Here is an 18,570-nt window from a genome sequence, read left to right as displayed (position 1 = left end):
AATAGCAGCAAGTGGTGCTAGTATTGCTGCTAGGCTAGCAACTTGTTCTAGTAACACAAACTAGAATTTGTATGCTAACTAGCATTAAAAGTAGGCCAAAACAGTGCATGGCATGCCAGCACTTCTGCTAGAACTAGCAAAAAATTAAAGCAACACATGGTAGAGATCTTATGCTAGAAAAGCTAAAAAAAGAGCACTGGATGGTTGCTAGCAAAGAAAGAATAGCATCTGGTGGTAGTACATTTATGCTAGAATAGCAGCAAGTGGTGCTAGTAATTGCTGCTAGGCTAGCAACTTATTCTAGTAACACAAACTAGAATATGTATGCTAGCTAGCATTAAAAGTGGGCCAAAACAGTGCATGGCATGCTAGCACGTCTGCAAAAAACTAAAGCAACACATGGTAGAAATCTTGCTAGAAAAGCTTAAAAACGATCAATGGATGGTTGCTAGCAAAGAAAGAATAGCATCTGGTGGTAGTACATTTCTGCTGGAATAGCAGCAAGTGGTGATAGTAATTGCTGCTAGGCTAGCAACTTATTCTAGCAACACAAACTAGAATTTGTATGCTAGCTAGCATTAAAAGTGGGCCAAAACAGTGCATGGCATGCCAGCACTTCTGTTAGAACTAGCAAAAAATTAAAGCAACACATGGTAGAAATCTTGCTAGAAAAGCTAAAAAAAAGCTCTGGATGGTTGCTAGCAAAGAAAAATTAGCACCCGGTGGTAGTAAATTACTGCTAGAATAACAGCAAGTAGTGATAGTAATTGCTGCTAGGCTAGCAACTTATTCAAGCAACACAAGCTAGAAATTGTATGCTAGCTAGCATTAAAAGTGGGCCAAAACAGTGCATGGCATGCTAGCAAGTCTGCTAGAACTAGCAAAAAATTAAAGCAACATGTGGTAGAAATCTTGCTAGAAAAGCTAAAAAAAAAGCAATGAATGGTATCTAGCAATGAAAAAATAGCATCTGGTGCTAGTCAATTACTGCTAGAATAGCAGCAAGTGGTGCTAGTCAATTACTGCTAGAATAGCAGCAAGTGGTGCTAGTCAATTATTGCTAGAATAGCAACTCATTCAAGCAACACAAGCTAGAAATTTTATGCTAGCTAGCATAAAAATTGGGCCAAAACAGTGCATGGCATGCTAGCAAGTCTTTTGCTAGCTAGCATAAAAAGTGGGCCAAAACAGTGCATGGCATGCTAGCAAGTCCTTTGCTAGCTAGCATAAAAAGTGGGCCAAAACAGTGCATGGCATGCTAGCAAGTCCTTTGCTAGCTAGCATAAAAAGTGGGCCAAAACAGTGCATGGCATGCTAGCAAGTCTGCTAGAACTAGCAAAAATTCATGCTAGTTTATGCTGTTTTACTTGCTGGGAATAAGCATGTAACGCTATGCTAGCAAAGAAATTCTAGCATGAATTTTGACCCCTTTCCTTACTCTGAAGATGTCCCATCGGTAAATTCGTTCTTGCTCCAAATTCACCAGTAAACCAGCATGTATTCTGTCCACCAAATTAATTGCTGTGATTGCAGTGCAGATTCTGGATTTTAGTTTAGGAATGGATGCAGGGCTCAGGAAGTGGCGGAGTGTACACTTGATCTGTTACAAAATCTGCATTTCAATAAATTTAAATCAACTGAAACATGCTGGCAAATCTGTGGTAATGGGGAGCTGATTTACCGATGGAACTTTTGCAGAGTAACGAAAAGAAGTCACATTGAACATTTGTGATAATGGTCTCACTTGAACTATTTCTCTATCTTACGGCAATTTTCAGTTTTACCCCTTTTAAATTACATTCAATAAATCATCCTTTTTCGCCAACTAAATTGGCGTATAGATATGGATTGACTAGCTATCCTCTTTCAATTTTGCCAGTGATGATGTAGCTTTCAACTTTTTCTTGAAATAGTCCAAGAGCCAGCTGCAAAATTTTGCATCTTGATTTGTGGGTAAAATCGAACTCAAACGAAAGGTTATAATACCCGATTTCAAAAATCTTGGATCTTTCATTTCATTTAAAATATTAACTGATGCATCTCAGATCTTTAGTATACATTAAGTAAATGAGATGTCATTTGACAGATGATGTAAACAATAACCAACAATCTAATCCACAACTTTCAGGTTTTCATGAATATATTTTGTTGAGTAACACAGCTATAATTTATTACAAGGCTGCTACCCCTCCCCAAAGCCTATGGTACAACCAAAAGAGACTAGGACGTTCTAGACAACTTCCCTAAAAACCTAAACGGCATAGTTTGTGCCATGATTCCTCTCGTGAGCACACCAGTTTATTACGTTAATAATAATCTTCCATTTGAGTTTGTGCCACCTTGTTTACTGCGCTAGTAATACTCCTCCTTTGTAGAGAAAAAGCATAAACATGTAAACTTTTGCAGTCCGATCTCAAATCAAAAAGTTTGATGTTGTGCAAATGAATGAAAAAAATATATTATTTTGAGAAAGGATGGTTTTCTGACCTCAGATGAAGATCTTTCCCTCAGACTTTCGGCCGAGTGAAAGCTGTCGGAACTACTGTCTGTAGAACCTTCCGACTCCTTTGGCTCGTCCATCCAGCGGACCGTCCGTTGAGAGGGGGCAGCTTTGGGCGTGGCTTTGGGAAACAGTCTCTTCTCTGCAGCTCTTACTGTGGGCGGAGATTTCGATTCCAGCTGATTTCCAGACATAAGAGCCTCTTTGAGTCTGCTAACAGTTTGAGGCATTTCCAAAGGAGGAATGGCTATCATTTCGTCAGGCGGCTGTGAAAAGACATATTTGTCTGAAAACATATCTTTATGAATTCCTCACAAAAAAAGTATTAAATTAGCTGAAAAATACTTTTTCAAATTTGAAATTCACTAAATCTTATTCCATATTTCTGAAACAAATGCATGAAGCATGCGAAACTGCTTTGAGCTGATTATTATTTACTTTAACTTCATTAGTCGTTACAATCGATAGTTGTTTATTGACTTTTTAAATGCATCAGATTGCTATTTATTTATTTTTTTTCGACTTGATTTTGAAATGTGCACAAAATTTTCAAAGCATTTTTATTTTTTCGGTATTTATTACGAACAAATTGGGCACATAGTCAGTTTTATTTGCTTAAAAATATGACATCGTTTCAGCAAATATTTTTAAAACGTCATAATAGTAACACTAAATAGTGATTAAAAAAATTCTGCCCCCGTTCTTCGGGAGGATAAAAAAAATGATTTATTTACACTCATATGTAAAGCTTACTTTGGAATCGATCTCTGTTGGTGGTATGGTGCGGATTTTTACATCAAACTGAGGTTTGGAAAGGGTGCCATCTTCTCTTCCTGCTGTATCTTCATTTTGTTCCATAGAATCCAAATCTGTCCCCTGTTCCTCCAATGTTGACGGTGGTGGTTTCTTTTGCCGGATGACCACGTTCCATCCATCTGTTGATGGCGAAGTCCTTGCTGAATCAGACACCTCTGGAGGCGAAGACTTCTTCGTCAATTCAGACGGTTCGACAAGCTCTGGAGATACCGGACTGATTGGTTTTGAAAGCAAATGTTCGGGAAATGGTGGTGGATTTGGAGGCGGGCTTATTTCTGGAAAATCCTGTTGTCTGCGCCTCCTGGACTGGATCGTGTCTTTGGTGGTCTTAGTTTTGAGTTCTCTGGACTCAGTCTCTACTGTGGTGGTGACGAAGACATCGGCCACATCTCGGATCAAAAGCTTCTTTGGCGATGGAGCGATTTGTTGCTGCGTGGTAGTAGGATCTATGAAGAAAATATTATCATTTGTAGCAGTCATGTACCGTCACAAACGTATCGAACATTGTAGGTTTATTTTCCTTCGTCGTTATGTTATAAGCAGAAATGATGTAAGTAAAAAAACTAAGTTCGTTCATGAAGAATGTTTTTGTGGTGTTTAAATAGGGCAGGCATAATACTCCAACAGCACATGAGTGCCAAACCTGCGTCATAGTATAAAGGCCTAAAAATTTTTTGCAAGCACACTACAGAAATTAAGTTAATTTGAGTCGCGTTTGCTCTGACTGGAAACAGCGAAGGTTAGGAAAATTACTGCAAAAACTAAACATCATAGATTCATTCCGTCATTTGACCTGGTGGTCCCCGTCAAACCATCTCCGATTTAGAGGACGTTTTAGAGAGGTGTAGACATGTCTTTGAAACTAACCTTTGTACATTTTCAGCTTCAAAGACACAAATCATGAGGATCTAGGACACATCAAAAAGAAAAAAAAGGGCTCCAAAATGACCTCCAATGGCGGATCAGCCTAAATATGCAATTCGTTCCACAAAGCTGATCCACCATCTTATGGTCCTTTTTTTTTTCATTAATCCTAGATCTTCAATATTTGGGTCTTGGAAACTGAAAATTTGTATATGTTAGTGTGTTGTTATATATGGCTTTATTCAGGAAGATATTGATCCATATAAAAGGCAGCCAAGAAAAGCAAAAGTAACTACAATAAACAATTGAATATACAACAAAAGCAATAGTTTAAAATAAAAAAAAATCTATAAAGTAAAGGATTTCACAATAGTACAGAGTCAAAAAGAAAGTCACTTCTGGAAGTCCATGACAACCAACCAATAAAGCTTTCCGAGTAATTTTAGTTTTTGATCAGTTGGGTCAAGTTTCTAGCAGGAAAGGAGATGAGCAGCATTCATGTTGCCAGAACCACAAATTAGACAGGGATTAAATGTTAAGTTGCCTATCTTGTGGAGGTGCTCAGCCAGGCAATCATGGCCTGTAGAGAGCCTTTAAAAGGGCTGACCTTGTTTACTACCGTAAGTCGATCTGTTTTTGCAGAAACGAGTAAGTGACTCACTAATAGGACCGTTCACTTGGCGATCTAGAGAATCTCGCTTGGCCAGGGAGTCAGCCCTTTCGTTTCAATGGATGCTCACGTGTGAGGGAATCCACTGAAAGGTAATGGTCTTGTTTGCAGCTCATAGAAGAATCCCATTCTTTTTAATTTCTGAGATGATATTTAATTCAGTGATTTGGATCTTTGTAACTGCTTGGATAGCTGTTCTGGAGTCAACTAAGATTACAGCTTTAGAGAAATCGTTTAGTCTAGATTGAAGATTGTATAGGTTAGTTTCAAAGGCATCTCTGCACCCTCATAAAATTTCGTTCAAATCTGAGATGTCGAGTGGAGATCGCTCTATGATGTTTAGTTTTTGACGCACATTTTGCTACCTGTTTCCTGCCAAAGCCGCGGATCTCAGCTTAAATAATAGTAAACCTTTCTCACCTGCTTTGATGTGCTTACGCAGAAAGTTTTGGGCCGGGTCTGGTGCTCATTGGCTCTTGCTCTATAACTAAATCGCTGGCTGAATAATTAGCCTATTTTAATGAAATGTTTGTTTTCAGAGTGTGCTGTGGTGGATGTGCCTTAACATTTCGGACAGTGGTATTTAAAATCAACTATACCTTGTTTCAAGGTTCTCAAAATAAGACCCGATTGTCTTTATACATATGAAAATTAGAGGATGAAATGATTTACTTCTTCAACAAATACGAACATGCAAAAACTTAAACCGTCTTAATTTTTGTATAAGAAAGATTACATACTTTACTAGAAAGGGTTCAAAGGAAGACTACTAGGCTACAAAGGGGACTTGCAGATTTAAATTAGGATATCAAACCTAACAGGCTTAATATGTCCAAGGAGAGTCAGAGGGGGAAGGGACATGTTTCAGTTGTTTAAATTTATCAAAATGACGGAAGACGATGAACTAAATTTTTGCATAGAGGGAGGACCAAAGGTCATTAAATCTGAGGCTAATCTGGAAACGAGGAAAATTTACTACTTTAATCAGGCTCAGGCACTTGGAACAACTTAAAAAGAAGCCTTTAAATCAAAGGGTAGGTAGCTTTTAAAGGGCCTATTATCTCCACTGGGGATTAATAATTTGATTAGGACCAGCCTAGCTTGAGCAGTGGCTGGTTGCTGGTCATCCCTGAAGTCGTTGATGACCAAATTTCGCGTTCATGGACCATCAGAAGGTTAAAAACTTATCCTTACGATGGACAAGAGGTTTGCCACTGGACTGTGTCGACACCTGCTTGTCTTTATTGGTTGTAGGCTCTGCGGAGGTGGCTCGTTTCGTTGCCGACAGCACTGTTTCTTTCACTTCCCGACGAACAGACGTCGTGACGGTAGTATTCTTCGTCACTTCTTCGGTCGTCTTGCTGACTGCTGGTGTGCTGACAGTCGTGGGCTTCGGAGGGATGACTTCGGATTTGCCCGCCAAGGGAGATTTATCTCTCGCAGACGATACTTTCTTGGGTTTCTCTACTTGAGCGTAAACCGGGACGGGGCTCTCGCTGATGGAATCCATTACTGCAAATGAAACAAAATTGTTTTAATCAATATCAATACTAGAAACGTATACTTTAAAAAGTTTTCATTTATTGAAAAGTGACAATCAAATGACTGTCAACAACATCAGTCATTTCCGAAATTATTCTTTTCTTCAACTCTTTATTGCTATTAATTTTTCTCGTTCTTAATGCAAAAAAAGTATCCGATTTTCTGTTAAGTTTAAGTTTTTACTTTCTTCTTTATCTAACTTTAAAAAGAAGAGATTGAATTTGTGAAAATTTTCGAACTTTGAATTTCAATGGATTTAGACGTTTTGAGGTGTGTTGAATCCATTTTGATCCCATTTGGAAAATACCCGTGTGTGTGTGTGTGTGTGTGTGTGTGTGTGTGAGTGTTGGTTTGCGCATGACCTTTTTTTTTTTTTGTGAGCTCTGTAGTGCAAAGCTACTGCATGTAATCAGGCGAAAATTTATACACATACACAGTGTGGTCTAAAAATAACCGAATTGTTTAGTGATAGAATGAAGTAAGCGTGGTAATACGCTTTAAAAAGTTTATCTTTATTCCAACACACTAAAAATTCCAGTTATTTTTATATCACAATGTGTATGTACCCTTATGAGAATTAGTGCCCCATTAGTTTTTGACGCCAATGTCTCCAAGGGGTAGAGCAATTGAACGTTATGTTTGTTATGCGTGAGTATATCTCGGTAAATAATAGGTGAATTGAGACAAAAGTTGGTCCATAGCTAGATTTTAAAAGGTTACAGGTTCTGATTTGATTTTGGCGGCAATAGCTCAAACAGAAGAGAGCAATATAACATTTTATCTCCTTATTTTGAGAATGCTATCTCTCAAGAAGTAAAACAAGGATTCACACAAAAATTGAACCATATGTAGACCTCAGAGGCTGCAAAAGCTGATTTGATTTTGGCGTTGAACTAAACTCTACATTTTAAAATACTTTGTGGCGACAACATTTTATAAAATTTGTCCCCGTTTGTCCTCATTTTAAAAAGTTCTTCCAATATTTTTTATTTAATCAGTCTTAACGTCCGCTTTTCCTTTGAAAATGCGCTTAAAATCAAAAAGGGGAATTTGTAACAACAATTCTTTATTCCGTTCTGAACCCTCTGAAAATTCGGAGGAGAAACTAAAGTTTACATTCAGTAATTAGGTCCTGCTATTCATGTTATAATGTTCGAATAGAGCAATCGCTTGCACCGGTTGGTTGATTTGATGACGTGGGTGGTTAGTGTTCATAGGATGTTTTTATTAGTTTTCATTGTTCGGCAGCTCTATCAGAACGTGCCTGTTAACTACCGGTTCCAGTACGTCACGAAGGGGAGATAACTTTCGAATACTTTACCTTTCTTCTGGAATGTTGTATGGACGTCAGAGTCCTCTTCTGTTTCGTCTAACCTCCAGTATTGGTCTTCCTCCACCAGAGGGACTTCGGATCCCAACACTGTGGTGACTATCTGGTCCTCCCTTTCCGATGGTCTCGCAATTTTCGAGTGGGTGTGGTGGACGGACGGCCACCTCCGAGGACTCGTCTTGCGGAGGATGGCTTTTGGAATGAAAAGGAAAGACCTCGGACCAGCCTGGAAACGAGATATTTGTTAGACTGATGTGCAATTGAAGGGGAAACAATTGACTAAGGGTCTTCGAAAAGGACCTATGTCGAGGTTTTTTACAAAATTTACTTTTTTTGCTTTCGAGAAAGGCTAATATCTGGTTCCCTACCAATCCTAAGGAAAAACACATGACAAATACAAATGTGACGACCAGCAACAGGCTCTTGACCTAGCTAGGCTGGTCCTAGTCAATTTATTAGTCCTCAATGAAGATCAATGGCCCTCTTAAAGCTATCCACCCCCTTGCTCATTACTACCTCTTCCGGTAAGCTGTTCCAAGTGCTCACGACCCTACTAAAGTAGCAGTTTTTCCTTATTTCCAGGTTAGCCTGAGATTTGAATAACTTAAAACAATGACCGCTAGTCCTGCTTTTTGTGCCAAAATTTAATCCATTAACATCATTCATTTCGATAAATTTAAACAACTGAATCATGTCCCCTCGTTGCTCCAGGCTATACATATTAAGCCTATTAAGTATGGTATCATATTCTAAATTTGAAAATCCTCTTACCCTTCTTTGAACCCTTTCCAATACAAAAATATCTTTTTTCAGATAAGAAACTGAACAGCGTACTCCAAATGAGGTCTTACTAAACTCCTATATAAAGGCAGAAGAACTTTCTTAGATTTATTTGAAATAGATCTATTGATAAACCTAAGCATTCTGTTGACTTTGTTACTTTCAATGCTGCACTGTTGACTAAACTTGACGTCCTGATTTATTAAGATACCCAGATCAATAACATTTTCTGCCTGACTAATGATTGAACCCTGTAAACGATAACTCGTGCGCTTATTTCCATGACTTTCTGTAACAGATTTATAAAAGGTCTTAGTTCACCGAAATAGGATCGTTTTGAAGACTTTTGAAGTCTTCTATGAAGGCATTTTGCAATGATCAACAGATGGGTGATGTTGAAGAAAATTTTTAATCAAAAATTTTTTGTATAATTTAGTATCATAATACAATCAGAATGTATTACAATATAGTGAAATGCAGTGCTTTGTTCTTTTAAAAACGTACGGCGTGAAACAATGCCGTTTTACTACTGAAATTATCCAAATTCACGGTTGAGTTTCGAGGACTCATCTCACTAAACCATTTTCCACCTTAAATTTTCCTTCAAGGATACTAATTTGCCTTGCTGCTGTTTTCGAAAATGTTACTGTTGAAAGGTTGTGTAAAGCAGAGATTCAGACAGCTGAACATAAACAAATACGTTTAATACGAAACATGGGGACACACATACAGCAAGACATAGAGAAAAGTAGTGAAGCCCGATAAACAAGACTGCGGCTCTTTAAATAGAATAGAGGGCAGATTTTCAGCATCCAATGATGTTTCTCAAATAGCAATAAGCTTTCTCCAAAGTCCGATGGTGGATTAAAGAAGAGATTTCGCGAACTCCGTGGAAAGCTGCAAATGTCTCTTCCAATAAGAAATAAGCACAGTTCTTTCTTTTAAACCAATAGAGAAAGCGACTACATGCAACAGTTACCAAAAAAAAAAAATTTGCAATTTAGTTTAAATTGCATAAGTTTTGCCAATCTAACCTATTACGCTAAACATTTGGTTAAGTCATACTTGATGTTCGGAAAATTTTTAAACTAAAAATTTTTGTTTTTTGAAATTACATGTTTCTATTTTTTAAGAAAATTCTTTATTTCGCCTTTTCAGACTTATCACGCCTACGGCTATACAGCAAGTTTCAGTCGTACTGCGGCTTTTGCATGGAAGTAGTGATTTGCAAACGAAGAAGATAATATTTCTTATAAGAAAAAAAAAATCTCTCAATTAATAGCTCGTTATAAATTGCTGAAAGAGCGCCTACTCAACCAGTCACAACAATTGTAAATGGAGTTACCATCCTTTTCAAACTGGAAGGCAATTCTTTCAGTCGTCTTTTCACAAAACCAAAAATATTGTGCATGTTCTAAATAGGATAAGCTGAAGCCACACTAACACACAGGTCGTCATTTTGAAGTTAGAAATGCGCATACTTTTCTTCCTGATAAAGGCTGATATTGGTGAAATACGAGAACTAAGAGTTAACGCTTTTGAACAAATCCGGATACCACCAAAATGGCTGATAGGTCAGCTCGAATCCAGTATTTAGGATAAATCGAGTAATCCCTAGAGTCTGGTTCTGACAGAGCTTCATTTGCATGGGAGCTCGCTGGAGCTGAACTCCAACACTTTTCAGTTTAATGTAAATTTTAACATTTTAGACGAAGTTCAGCCTATTTAAGAACAAAAACACGCTCTGTGAACTATAGGGCTCCTGTACTTTCGCTAGAAATTCGGCCCTGGGCTCCAGGGGCGTAGCTAAGGGGGGGGTTTGGGGGACAAAACCCCCCCCCCCGAAAAGTTAGTCTCAAAAAAAAAGAGAAAAAGAAGAGAGAAGAGAAAGAAAAAAAAATGAAGAAAAGGAAAAAATTCCAAGCGATTACACACATACATATATACACATACATATATATATATATATATATACACATATATATATATACACATATATATATATATACACATATATATACACATATACATACATATATATACATATATATACATATATACACATATATATACACATATACATATATACATACATATATATATATATATATATATATATATATATATATATAGAGATACATATAAAAGAAGTAACCCCCCCCCCGAAAGTCGGGTCTAGCTACGCCACTGCTGGGCTCTGATAAAGACATTTGCCCTTGTATAATCTCATATTTTGGATGAAAAAGGAGAAAGTCTTAGAATGTTCAATGGCCGTTTTCGGCACCCTTACACTGTTAAAATAAGGTTCTTAGAACAGACACAAAAAAATGGCTCCGAGACAATTTGTCTTAGAATTAAGAAACTGGAGTTCTAATTTTTGAGATACACCCCCGTCTCAGAAATGATTCAGCAGGTTCTCATTTTTGAGATGTCACATAGTCGTATTTTTAAAAGACACGTGCTCATTTTTAAGAGGAAACATACTCGGTTTTGAGAGGACACGTACTCATTTTTAAGACGACATGTGCTCATTTTTAAGACAATCTTATGTTCTGAAATGTGCTTATTTCTGAGACACGCGTGCTTTCAAACGTGACTTTTACTATGCTCATTTGTAAGTAGGATTCGTAATTTTTTTTAAACATGAAAAGCCGGATTTTTTAAAATTTAAATCGGATTTTTTGAGCAATCACGATTGCTAATTGTTTTCACTTGACCGTCCTTGATGTTTGGTTCCTTTTTCAACCCTACCGTCCGCTGCAGACGCGACTCCTGCCGGTAGCCGCATCTCCTGGTTATCCATGTCCTACACACACGCACGCTCATACACATACACACATACCTTAACACACATACAACACGTCAACTAGCATACACACAGGTCTACGCACACACACAAGCCTACACATACACTTACACAACTGTACACACGTAACCGCCCAAGAGGAGGGATAGCAGCCGTTTCTAGAAACAAGTCAGTAGGGTAGTAACCAATAAGTAGAGTCCTGTCGCAACTCGTGATTGCGAAAAACATAATTTGAATTAAAAATTTCAGAGTCTAAATTAGTTATGAACTTAAACAGTTTTTAGTTTTTTTTTTTTTTTAATCTCCAAAAGGTCATTTTACCTTCTTGTAGAGAAGACGTCTCGACGAGTCCACTTTATCTTCAGCTAGGGACGAACTGGAGGCCGAGGTTTCGGACAACTCCCCGCTAGACGTCTCTGCGGTGGAACTGCTTGCCGGATAGTCCTCATAGGCCTGTTCGGACGAGGCCGCCCTCAGCCCCGGGGCCGAATACGGGACGGCCCGCGGGATGCGGACCGTATGCCCCAGGACGGAGGAGAGGAGGGAAGAGGGCGGCGCCTGCAGGTTGGAGCTGCTCAGCCGGGTGATCTGCGAGGGCGGCGCAGACGATATGGTGTGCTTCCGGACGATCCGGATGTTCCGGCGTCGGAGGCAGAAGTAGGCGATCCCGATGCCCAGGGTGAGCAGGGAGAGGAAGAGGAGGAGGCAGATGATGATGAGGATCTCAAGCTCGGAGAGGCGGGCCTTGCCCAGGCGGGTCGGCACCGGGCTCGGCCCGACGCTGAAATCGGAAAGATCTGTCAGTTTGTGGAGATTTGCTTTCGGTTATGTTTATTAATAACTATAGATCGTGCAGTGTGTGAGAACTTTTTTTGAAAAATGAACAATTCTTTTTAAAAATCCTTTAGGAGTTTTTGGAAGTGCGAGCAGTTTTTATCTTAAAAGAGGGACGCAGGGGGGAGGGGTGTGAAAACTTCCCCAGAGTCATTGGTTTTAACATAAATGGATTTAACAAATTATAATACAGTATAAATTATGCATATGAAAGGGTTATTTTGATCAAAAAAAAACCCCTTCGGAAGGTATTTTTCATCAAAAAATCCCCTTCGGAAGATATTTTGGATCAAAAAACTTTTTCTAGAAAGTATTTTTCATTAGCCCCCCCCCCCCCAGAAAGTATTTTTGATTTAAAAAAAAAAAAACCCTCCAGAAGATATTTTTCATTAAAAAAACTCTCCAGAAGGTATTTCTGGCTGCACTAGTGAGGGGGGGGGGAGTTGGGTTTAAAAGAAACATTTGGTAAACGGAAATAAACTCTATCACCTCTCTTGTGGTGATTTTTGAAACTAAATTATCGGTGAATTAAAACTAGGAAACATAAAGAAGACATTCTACGTGTTTCAAAACTATTTTGCCATGCTAAGCGCAAAAGTCCTATCTACAGATGAGTTCAAAAGGAGAAATTGCCGTTTAAAGTTGTGTGCCTCCATGTGTTTGATTCGGATGCAACTTTTTCAGAATTGTTTTTAAAATATTTACCATTGACAAATGACCACAAAATATCGTATTTAGGTGAAATATGTGACAAAGACCCACCTGGTGACCGTAACTCAATTTTGATAATAAGTGCAGATACGACTTTTGTGCTTAGCATGGCAGTATTGTATAAGCGTTATTATTGTTCGAAAATGACACTGAAAAAAATTGTTTTTTAAAGTTGAGTGATCTTACATTTTTCTCTCTGGCAGGTCTACAAATGTGAAATGACTAGTTTCAACACAACTAGTTGTATTTGTCATGTAGAAGGTTACTAAATCCATTCAGTTTTGAAATTCCCTTTGTTCAATTTAGGTGTTACCTCATACATGCTGTACTCTGGATTAAATGAAAACAGTTACGTTTTTCATTCATCCAATTATTATTTTTTCGGGGGGGGGGGTAAACTTTGATGTAAATACATGTTTGCTTGCACTATTTTACATAAATTTATCGCATAATTGAAGTTCGTGTATAGCTTTTCCTTTTAAATGATTTCAGATTACATTTGGAAGATGATGCGGTTTGCAGATAGAGGAAAGGTGAAGAACTCCTTATGCTTCTAAACGGATTGAGTTAAATTGCTTCTAAACTGATTATATTGCAATTATTTTTCTACATCAACCTAATTGGGAAATAACTGGGGTAGTTTCACTTACCACCTTTTCTCTGGGGTAAAAGGAAGTACACTGTGGTCAAAGAAAACATGATTACGTTTTCTAACGAAGAGCCATGAGGTCAAACTTTTCATACCCAGTTACTCCCAGAGAATGTAGTCTTGTACCACAATGCACAAAATTTTATCTCTGAGCTCACCCAGACGAAAGGGAAGGATCTAGAGTTAAAATATTGAAATTATCTTTACATTTAACCCTAGCTTAACCTAACTTGGTCCAGTCTTTTTTGCATAAATATTGCATTAAACTAATTGGATAAGCATAAACGTTCAATTCAAAAGGGTAAAAAGCAATACAGTAGCGTGCTCTATGTTTATCTCCCCTTTCGTTGTGTTACAGACAAATGGAAGGTGAAAGCGTATGAATGTAGCCTTAAGCGTAATTCCGACATCGTCCGCACATCACGTGCCACGTTAAGGAGCAATTCACACTACGGCCGTCCGTCCCGTCCATCCCGAGTTTTTCCACCCGAAACAGGTTTTCTTTGCTGGTTGCCATGGCAGCAAGCCATCTTGGACGGTACCGTTTTCGATCAGAAGAATCTTGATATCTGACGGCCGTCAAAAGTAGGACAGCATTTCATTGGTTTTCGGCAAGCAGCGCGCTCTTCTCCCGAGTCGATGAATTCAACCACGTGATTGATGCTCGGCGACCGTATGTGAATGCTACGTTGTTTTCGTCGGCAGTCCGTCACGTCAAAAAACGGGATGGACGGGACGGACGGCCGATAAGTGAACAGCCCTTATAAACGGACAGACGTACGTTTTCCAAAAGGGAAGAACCATTCACATTTTGCGGACGCATGTAAAGCACATGACAGTACTCTCACCCAATAAAGAGAGCGCTCTCATCCTGTGGAGACCAATGAAATGTGACTCCCAACTGGACGGACGTGAAATATCTAACTTCTCGTCACGTTGACGGGTTCCATACTATACGGCTTGCTGTCATGGCCGAAGCTGGTTTTAGGGAGAAAAAAAATCGTCGCTGACGTGACGTGCGGACGATATATGAATCCTGCTTTAACTCAGAGTTCAGACGCAGTTCTGTCGTTTATTAATTTATAAAGAAGAAATCGGTACTTACGTTGGCGGGTTGACAACCTGTATGCTTCCAGGAGAAGGAGTGAGGGGAGGTGGGTAGCGACAGACGACCGTCTTCGTTTCATCTTCTTCCAGTTCGAGAGCCGGATGGAAGCGGATCGTTATGTTGTTCACGAACACTCGAGGAGACTCCTGTAGGTAATATTATATCATGACAGTAACAAATAAAATTAACATTAAAGTAACAATATTAAAAGCAGGGGTGCCCATTCCCCCCTTAGTATGATGACTGAAATTCCTCAACCCCCCCCCTCCTTCAAAAAAAAAAAATAAATAAATAAATAAATAAATAAATAAAATAAAAATTTTCTCAATCCTCTTTCCTTTTTTATTTTTTATTTATTTTTTAAAAATATTTTTTTATTTGCTTATTTATTTTAAATTATTATTATCGTTTTATTTTATTTAAAAAGTTCTGTTCTACGCCAAAGTCAATCACACACACACACACACACAAACTAAATAAATAAATGAAATAAAATATAAACAGAATATAATAAAGCACATAATTTAAATTAAAAATAACTCAATAAATAAAGTTAAATAAATAAATTTAAAAAATCTTTTTTTAATCCCCCCCCCCAAAAAAAAAGTTTGATGGTGCAACTTGCGCCAAAATTCCCCCTGTGGGCACCCCTAATTAAAAGTCAACGTAAGCAGAAAGCTAGAGTGTAGAGCGGGAGTGCATTGCATTCCCGATGCTCGAGATTTATCAATCTAATAAACAAACAATTTCCTAGGTAAAAGACAAAACACAACGTTATAGAGCGGCTCTGATAACTTGAACTATGACCTTGACAATGTTTACCTCTTGTGACGTACGTCTAAGAGCACATAACTCATCATTGCTCCGAGCCTTCGGGTCCTTTTGGCTCAGCGGTTAAAGCACTGAGTTTGCACTACAAAGGTCCGTAGTTCAAATCCGTAAGCCACATATTGGTGACTCGGCAACGCAATAGATGGCGCCGTGTAACGCCACAGTATGAATAAGCCATAGGAACTTCATTAGCGATGCACTCTTTTTGGGGCAATGGGGAAGGGTAACTGGCCCTGAGTTTGATTACCTTCGTAGAAGTTTGGTAAAAGAGATCCAACCTAAATCCGTGTTCAAATCCTCACTAAAGCGCCCTCAAAAATAGATAAACATTGCCAAGGTGATAACAACTCAGCTTATCAGAGTCACACTATAATTTGCACACATTCACAAAAAAAAAAAAAAAATTAAGAAAAATTAATTTGAGTTCTTAAATTTTGAATTCAAATTATGTTTTTCGCAATCACGAGTTGCGACTGGACCCTACTCATTGGTTACTACTCTACTCACTTGTTTCTAGACACGGCTCTTGTCCCTCCAAGTCTACCCTCCTGTTGAACGGAGACGTGTGTATTAGTTGTGTATGTGTAGGCTTTTGTGTGTGCGTAGACCTGTCTGTATGCACGTTGGCGTGTGTGTATGTGTGTGAGTGCGTATGAGCGTGCGTGTCTCTAGGTTCTAGGACATGGACGCCACCGACCAGGAGCGGCTACCGGAGGACGGAGCCGCGCCTGCAGGTGGCGGTGGTGGTTGAAAAAGGCACGGAACATTAAAGACGGTCAAATGAGAATAATAAGCAATCGTGATTGCTCAAAAAAAAAGAAATTAATTTGAATTTTGTCATCTTGAATTCAAATTGTTTTTCGCAATCACGAATGTGTGTATGTAGGCGTGTGTGTTTGTGTGTGGGGGGTATGTGTGTTTGCGTGTAGGGGGTATGTGTATGTGTGTGTAGGCATGTGTGTTTGTGTCTGTGTGCTGGTATAAGTGTGTGGGTAGTTGTGTGTATGAATGTGTGTGTGGGGGGGTATGTGTATGTGTTTGTGTCTGTGTGCAGGCATGAATGTGTGGATAGTTGTGTGTATGTGTGTGTATGTTTTTGTGTATGTGTGGGTGTCTGTATGTATGCGTGTGTGTATGTGTTTGTGTGTGTGTGTAATGCGTGTGTGTTTGTGTGTGTATGTGTGTGTGTGTGTGTAGTAGTGTATGTATGCGCGTGTGTGTAGGACATGGATGCAACCTGGAGACGGCTTTCGCTATAGGAGCAGCATCGTGAGGAGCCGGTCGACGGTGATGGTGCGGAGGGTGGCGGTGGGAAAATAAAATGATAGCACGCCAAAAACAGTCAAATGAAAGCAATAAGCAATCGTGATTGCTCAAAAAAAAAAAAAAAACTTCACGTACGTGCAGCAGAAGGGGTGGCAAGAAGCTTCTTTTTTTTTTTTTTGAAAAGGAAGGTCGCTTGTGGATGAAAGGACATCCGATCTGCTTTTGTCGGACATCTTCTGATCCATAATCTCACTCTTTATTTTTTTCAAATCTCCTAAATTTATTTATTTTCATCAATTTTCTCAAGTTCAGGCACTTTATTTCTCAACTAGCGGTACCAGCACGGCTTTGCCCGTGGTAGAAAATTAAAAGGTCATTTAGTTCGCCTGCATATTTACAAATAATGGGTGGTGAATTTCTCGCCAATTTGCTTGGTTGATTTGCTCGTCCATGTTATGGTCATTTGCTCGTCCACGTTATGATCATTTGCTGGGTGAAATATCCTTAAAATTGTAATAGAAAAAGAACAAAATCTAATTTTCGAAAAACCGCTTCGAAGTGCTCACTCCCATGCTACGAATTAATTCTATGCCAAATTTCATGAAAATCGGCAGAACGGTCTAGACGCTATGAACGTAACAGAGATCCAGACATACAGACTTTCAGCTTTATTATTAGTAACTAGTGGCACCCGCACGGCTTTGCCCGTAATAGAAAAATTAAAAAGGTCTTTTGGTTCGCCTGTATATTTACAAATAATGTATGGTGAATTTTCTCGCCAATTGGCTTGTACCGACGTTACAGTTCCACGTTATGATAATTTCGTATCTCGCCAATTGGCTTGTGCCCATGTTACGGTTCCACGTTATGATAATTTCGTAATTTACTTGTCCATCTTACGATATTTTTGTTCTTAAAATTAGAATAGAAAAAGAACCACATCGAATTTTCGAAAAATCGCTTCGAGGTGCACCCCCCCATGCTACATACTAACTTTGTGCCAAATTTCATGAAAATCGGCCCAACGGTCTAGGCGCTATGCGCGTCACAGACATCCTACAGACATCCTCCGGACAGAAAGACTTTCAGCTTTATTATTAGTACTAGTGGTACCCGCAGGGCTTTGCCCGCAATAAAAAAAATCAAAAGGTCTTTTGGTTCGCCTGTATATTTACAAATAATGTATGGTGAATTTTCTCACCAGTTGGCTTGTACCCATCTTACGGTTCCACGTTATGATAATTTCGTATCTCGCCAATTGGCTTGTGCCCATGTTACGGTTCCACGTTAAGATAATTTCGTAATTTACTCGTCCATCTTATGATATTTTTTTCTTAAAATTGAAATAGAAAAAGAACCACATCGAATTTTCGAAAAATCGCTTCGAAGTGCACACCCTTATGCTACATACTAATTTTGTGCCAAATTTCATGAAAATCGGCCGAACGGTCTAGGCGCTATGCGCGTCACAGACATCCTCCGGACAGAGAGACTTTCAGCTTTATTATTAGTAAAGAAGATAAAGAAGTATGATTTGACTTCTCGAACTTGTGTTTGACCACTTGTTTCTTAAACGACATTTGTACAAGAAACAAAACTTAACTTCTACGTTTAGAACAACAAACGCCTAATTAGCAGACAAAGCTTAAATATAAGACGTAGTTCATTAGCAGACTTTCCCCGCTTGCATTGCCAGCATACTAAAAGACTTTGTCGATCACGCGAGCGATCTATTGTCTGGACTGGGGCGGAGTTAGAAAACGTGTAAGCAGACGATGATAATGACTGCGACTAACAGATTGTTCATCATTTCAACATGATTTACAACATGGATCCGTGGAATGGATTTTTATTCAGTCCCGC

At 38.8% G+C, this 18,570-nt stretch overlaps 1 protein-coding gene across 1 annotated transcript in view; it reads right to left on the bottom strand.

The window, feature by feature from the left end:
- LOC129226296 (proteoglycan 4-like) overlaps positions 1–18,570 on the bottom strand; it is a 58,622-nt gene that overhangs the window by 20,547 nt on the left and 19,505 nt on the right. The window contains exons 5-10 of the mRNA XM_054860900.1: positions 14,608–14,756; positions 11,630–12,089; positions 7,714–7,948; positions 6,045–6,362; positions 3,254–3,762; positions 2,488–2,766 (exon numbers count right to left, since the gene is read on the bottom strand). Of these exons, the coding sequence (XP_054716875.1) occupies positions 2,488–2,766; positions 3,254–3,762; positions 6,045–6,362; positions 7,714–7,948; positions 11,630–12,089; positions 14,608–14,756 (1,950 nt within the window). The remainder of the gene's footprint in view (positions 1–2,487; positions 2,767–3,253; positions 3,763–6,044; positions 6,363–7,713; positions 7,949–11,629; positions 12,090–14,607; positions 14,757–18,570) is intronic.

This window comes from Uloborus diversus, chromosome 7 (assembly GCF_026930045.1).
Source record: "Uloborus diversus isolate 005 chromosome 7, Udiv.v.3.1, whole genome shotgun sequence".
In the NCBI taxonomy this organism is placed as follows: Eukaryota; Metazoa; Arthropoda; class Arachnida; order Araneae; family Uloboridae; genus Uloborus; species Uloborus diversus.
Note: the sequence above shows the minus strand (reverse complement) of the source record. Positions and strands in the feature narration are given on the sequence as shown.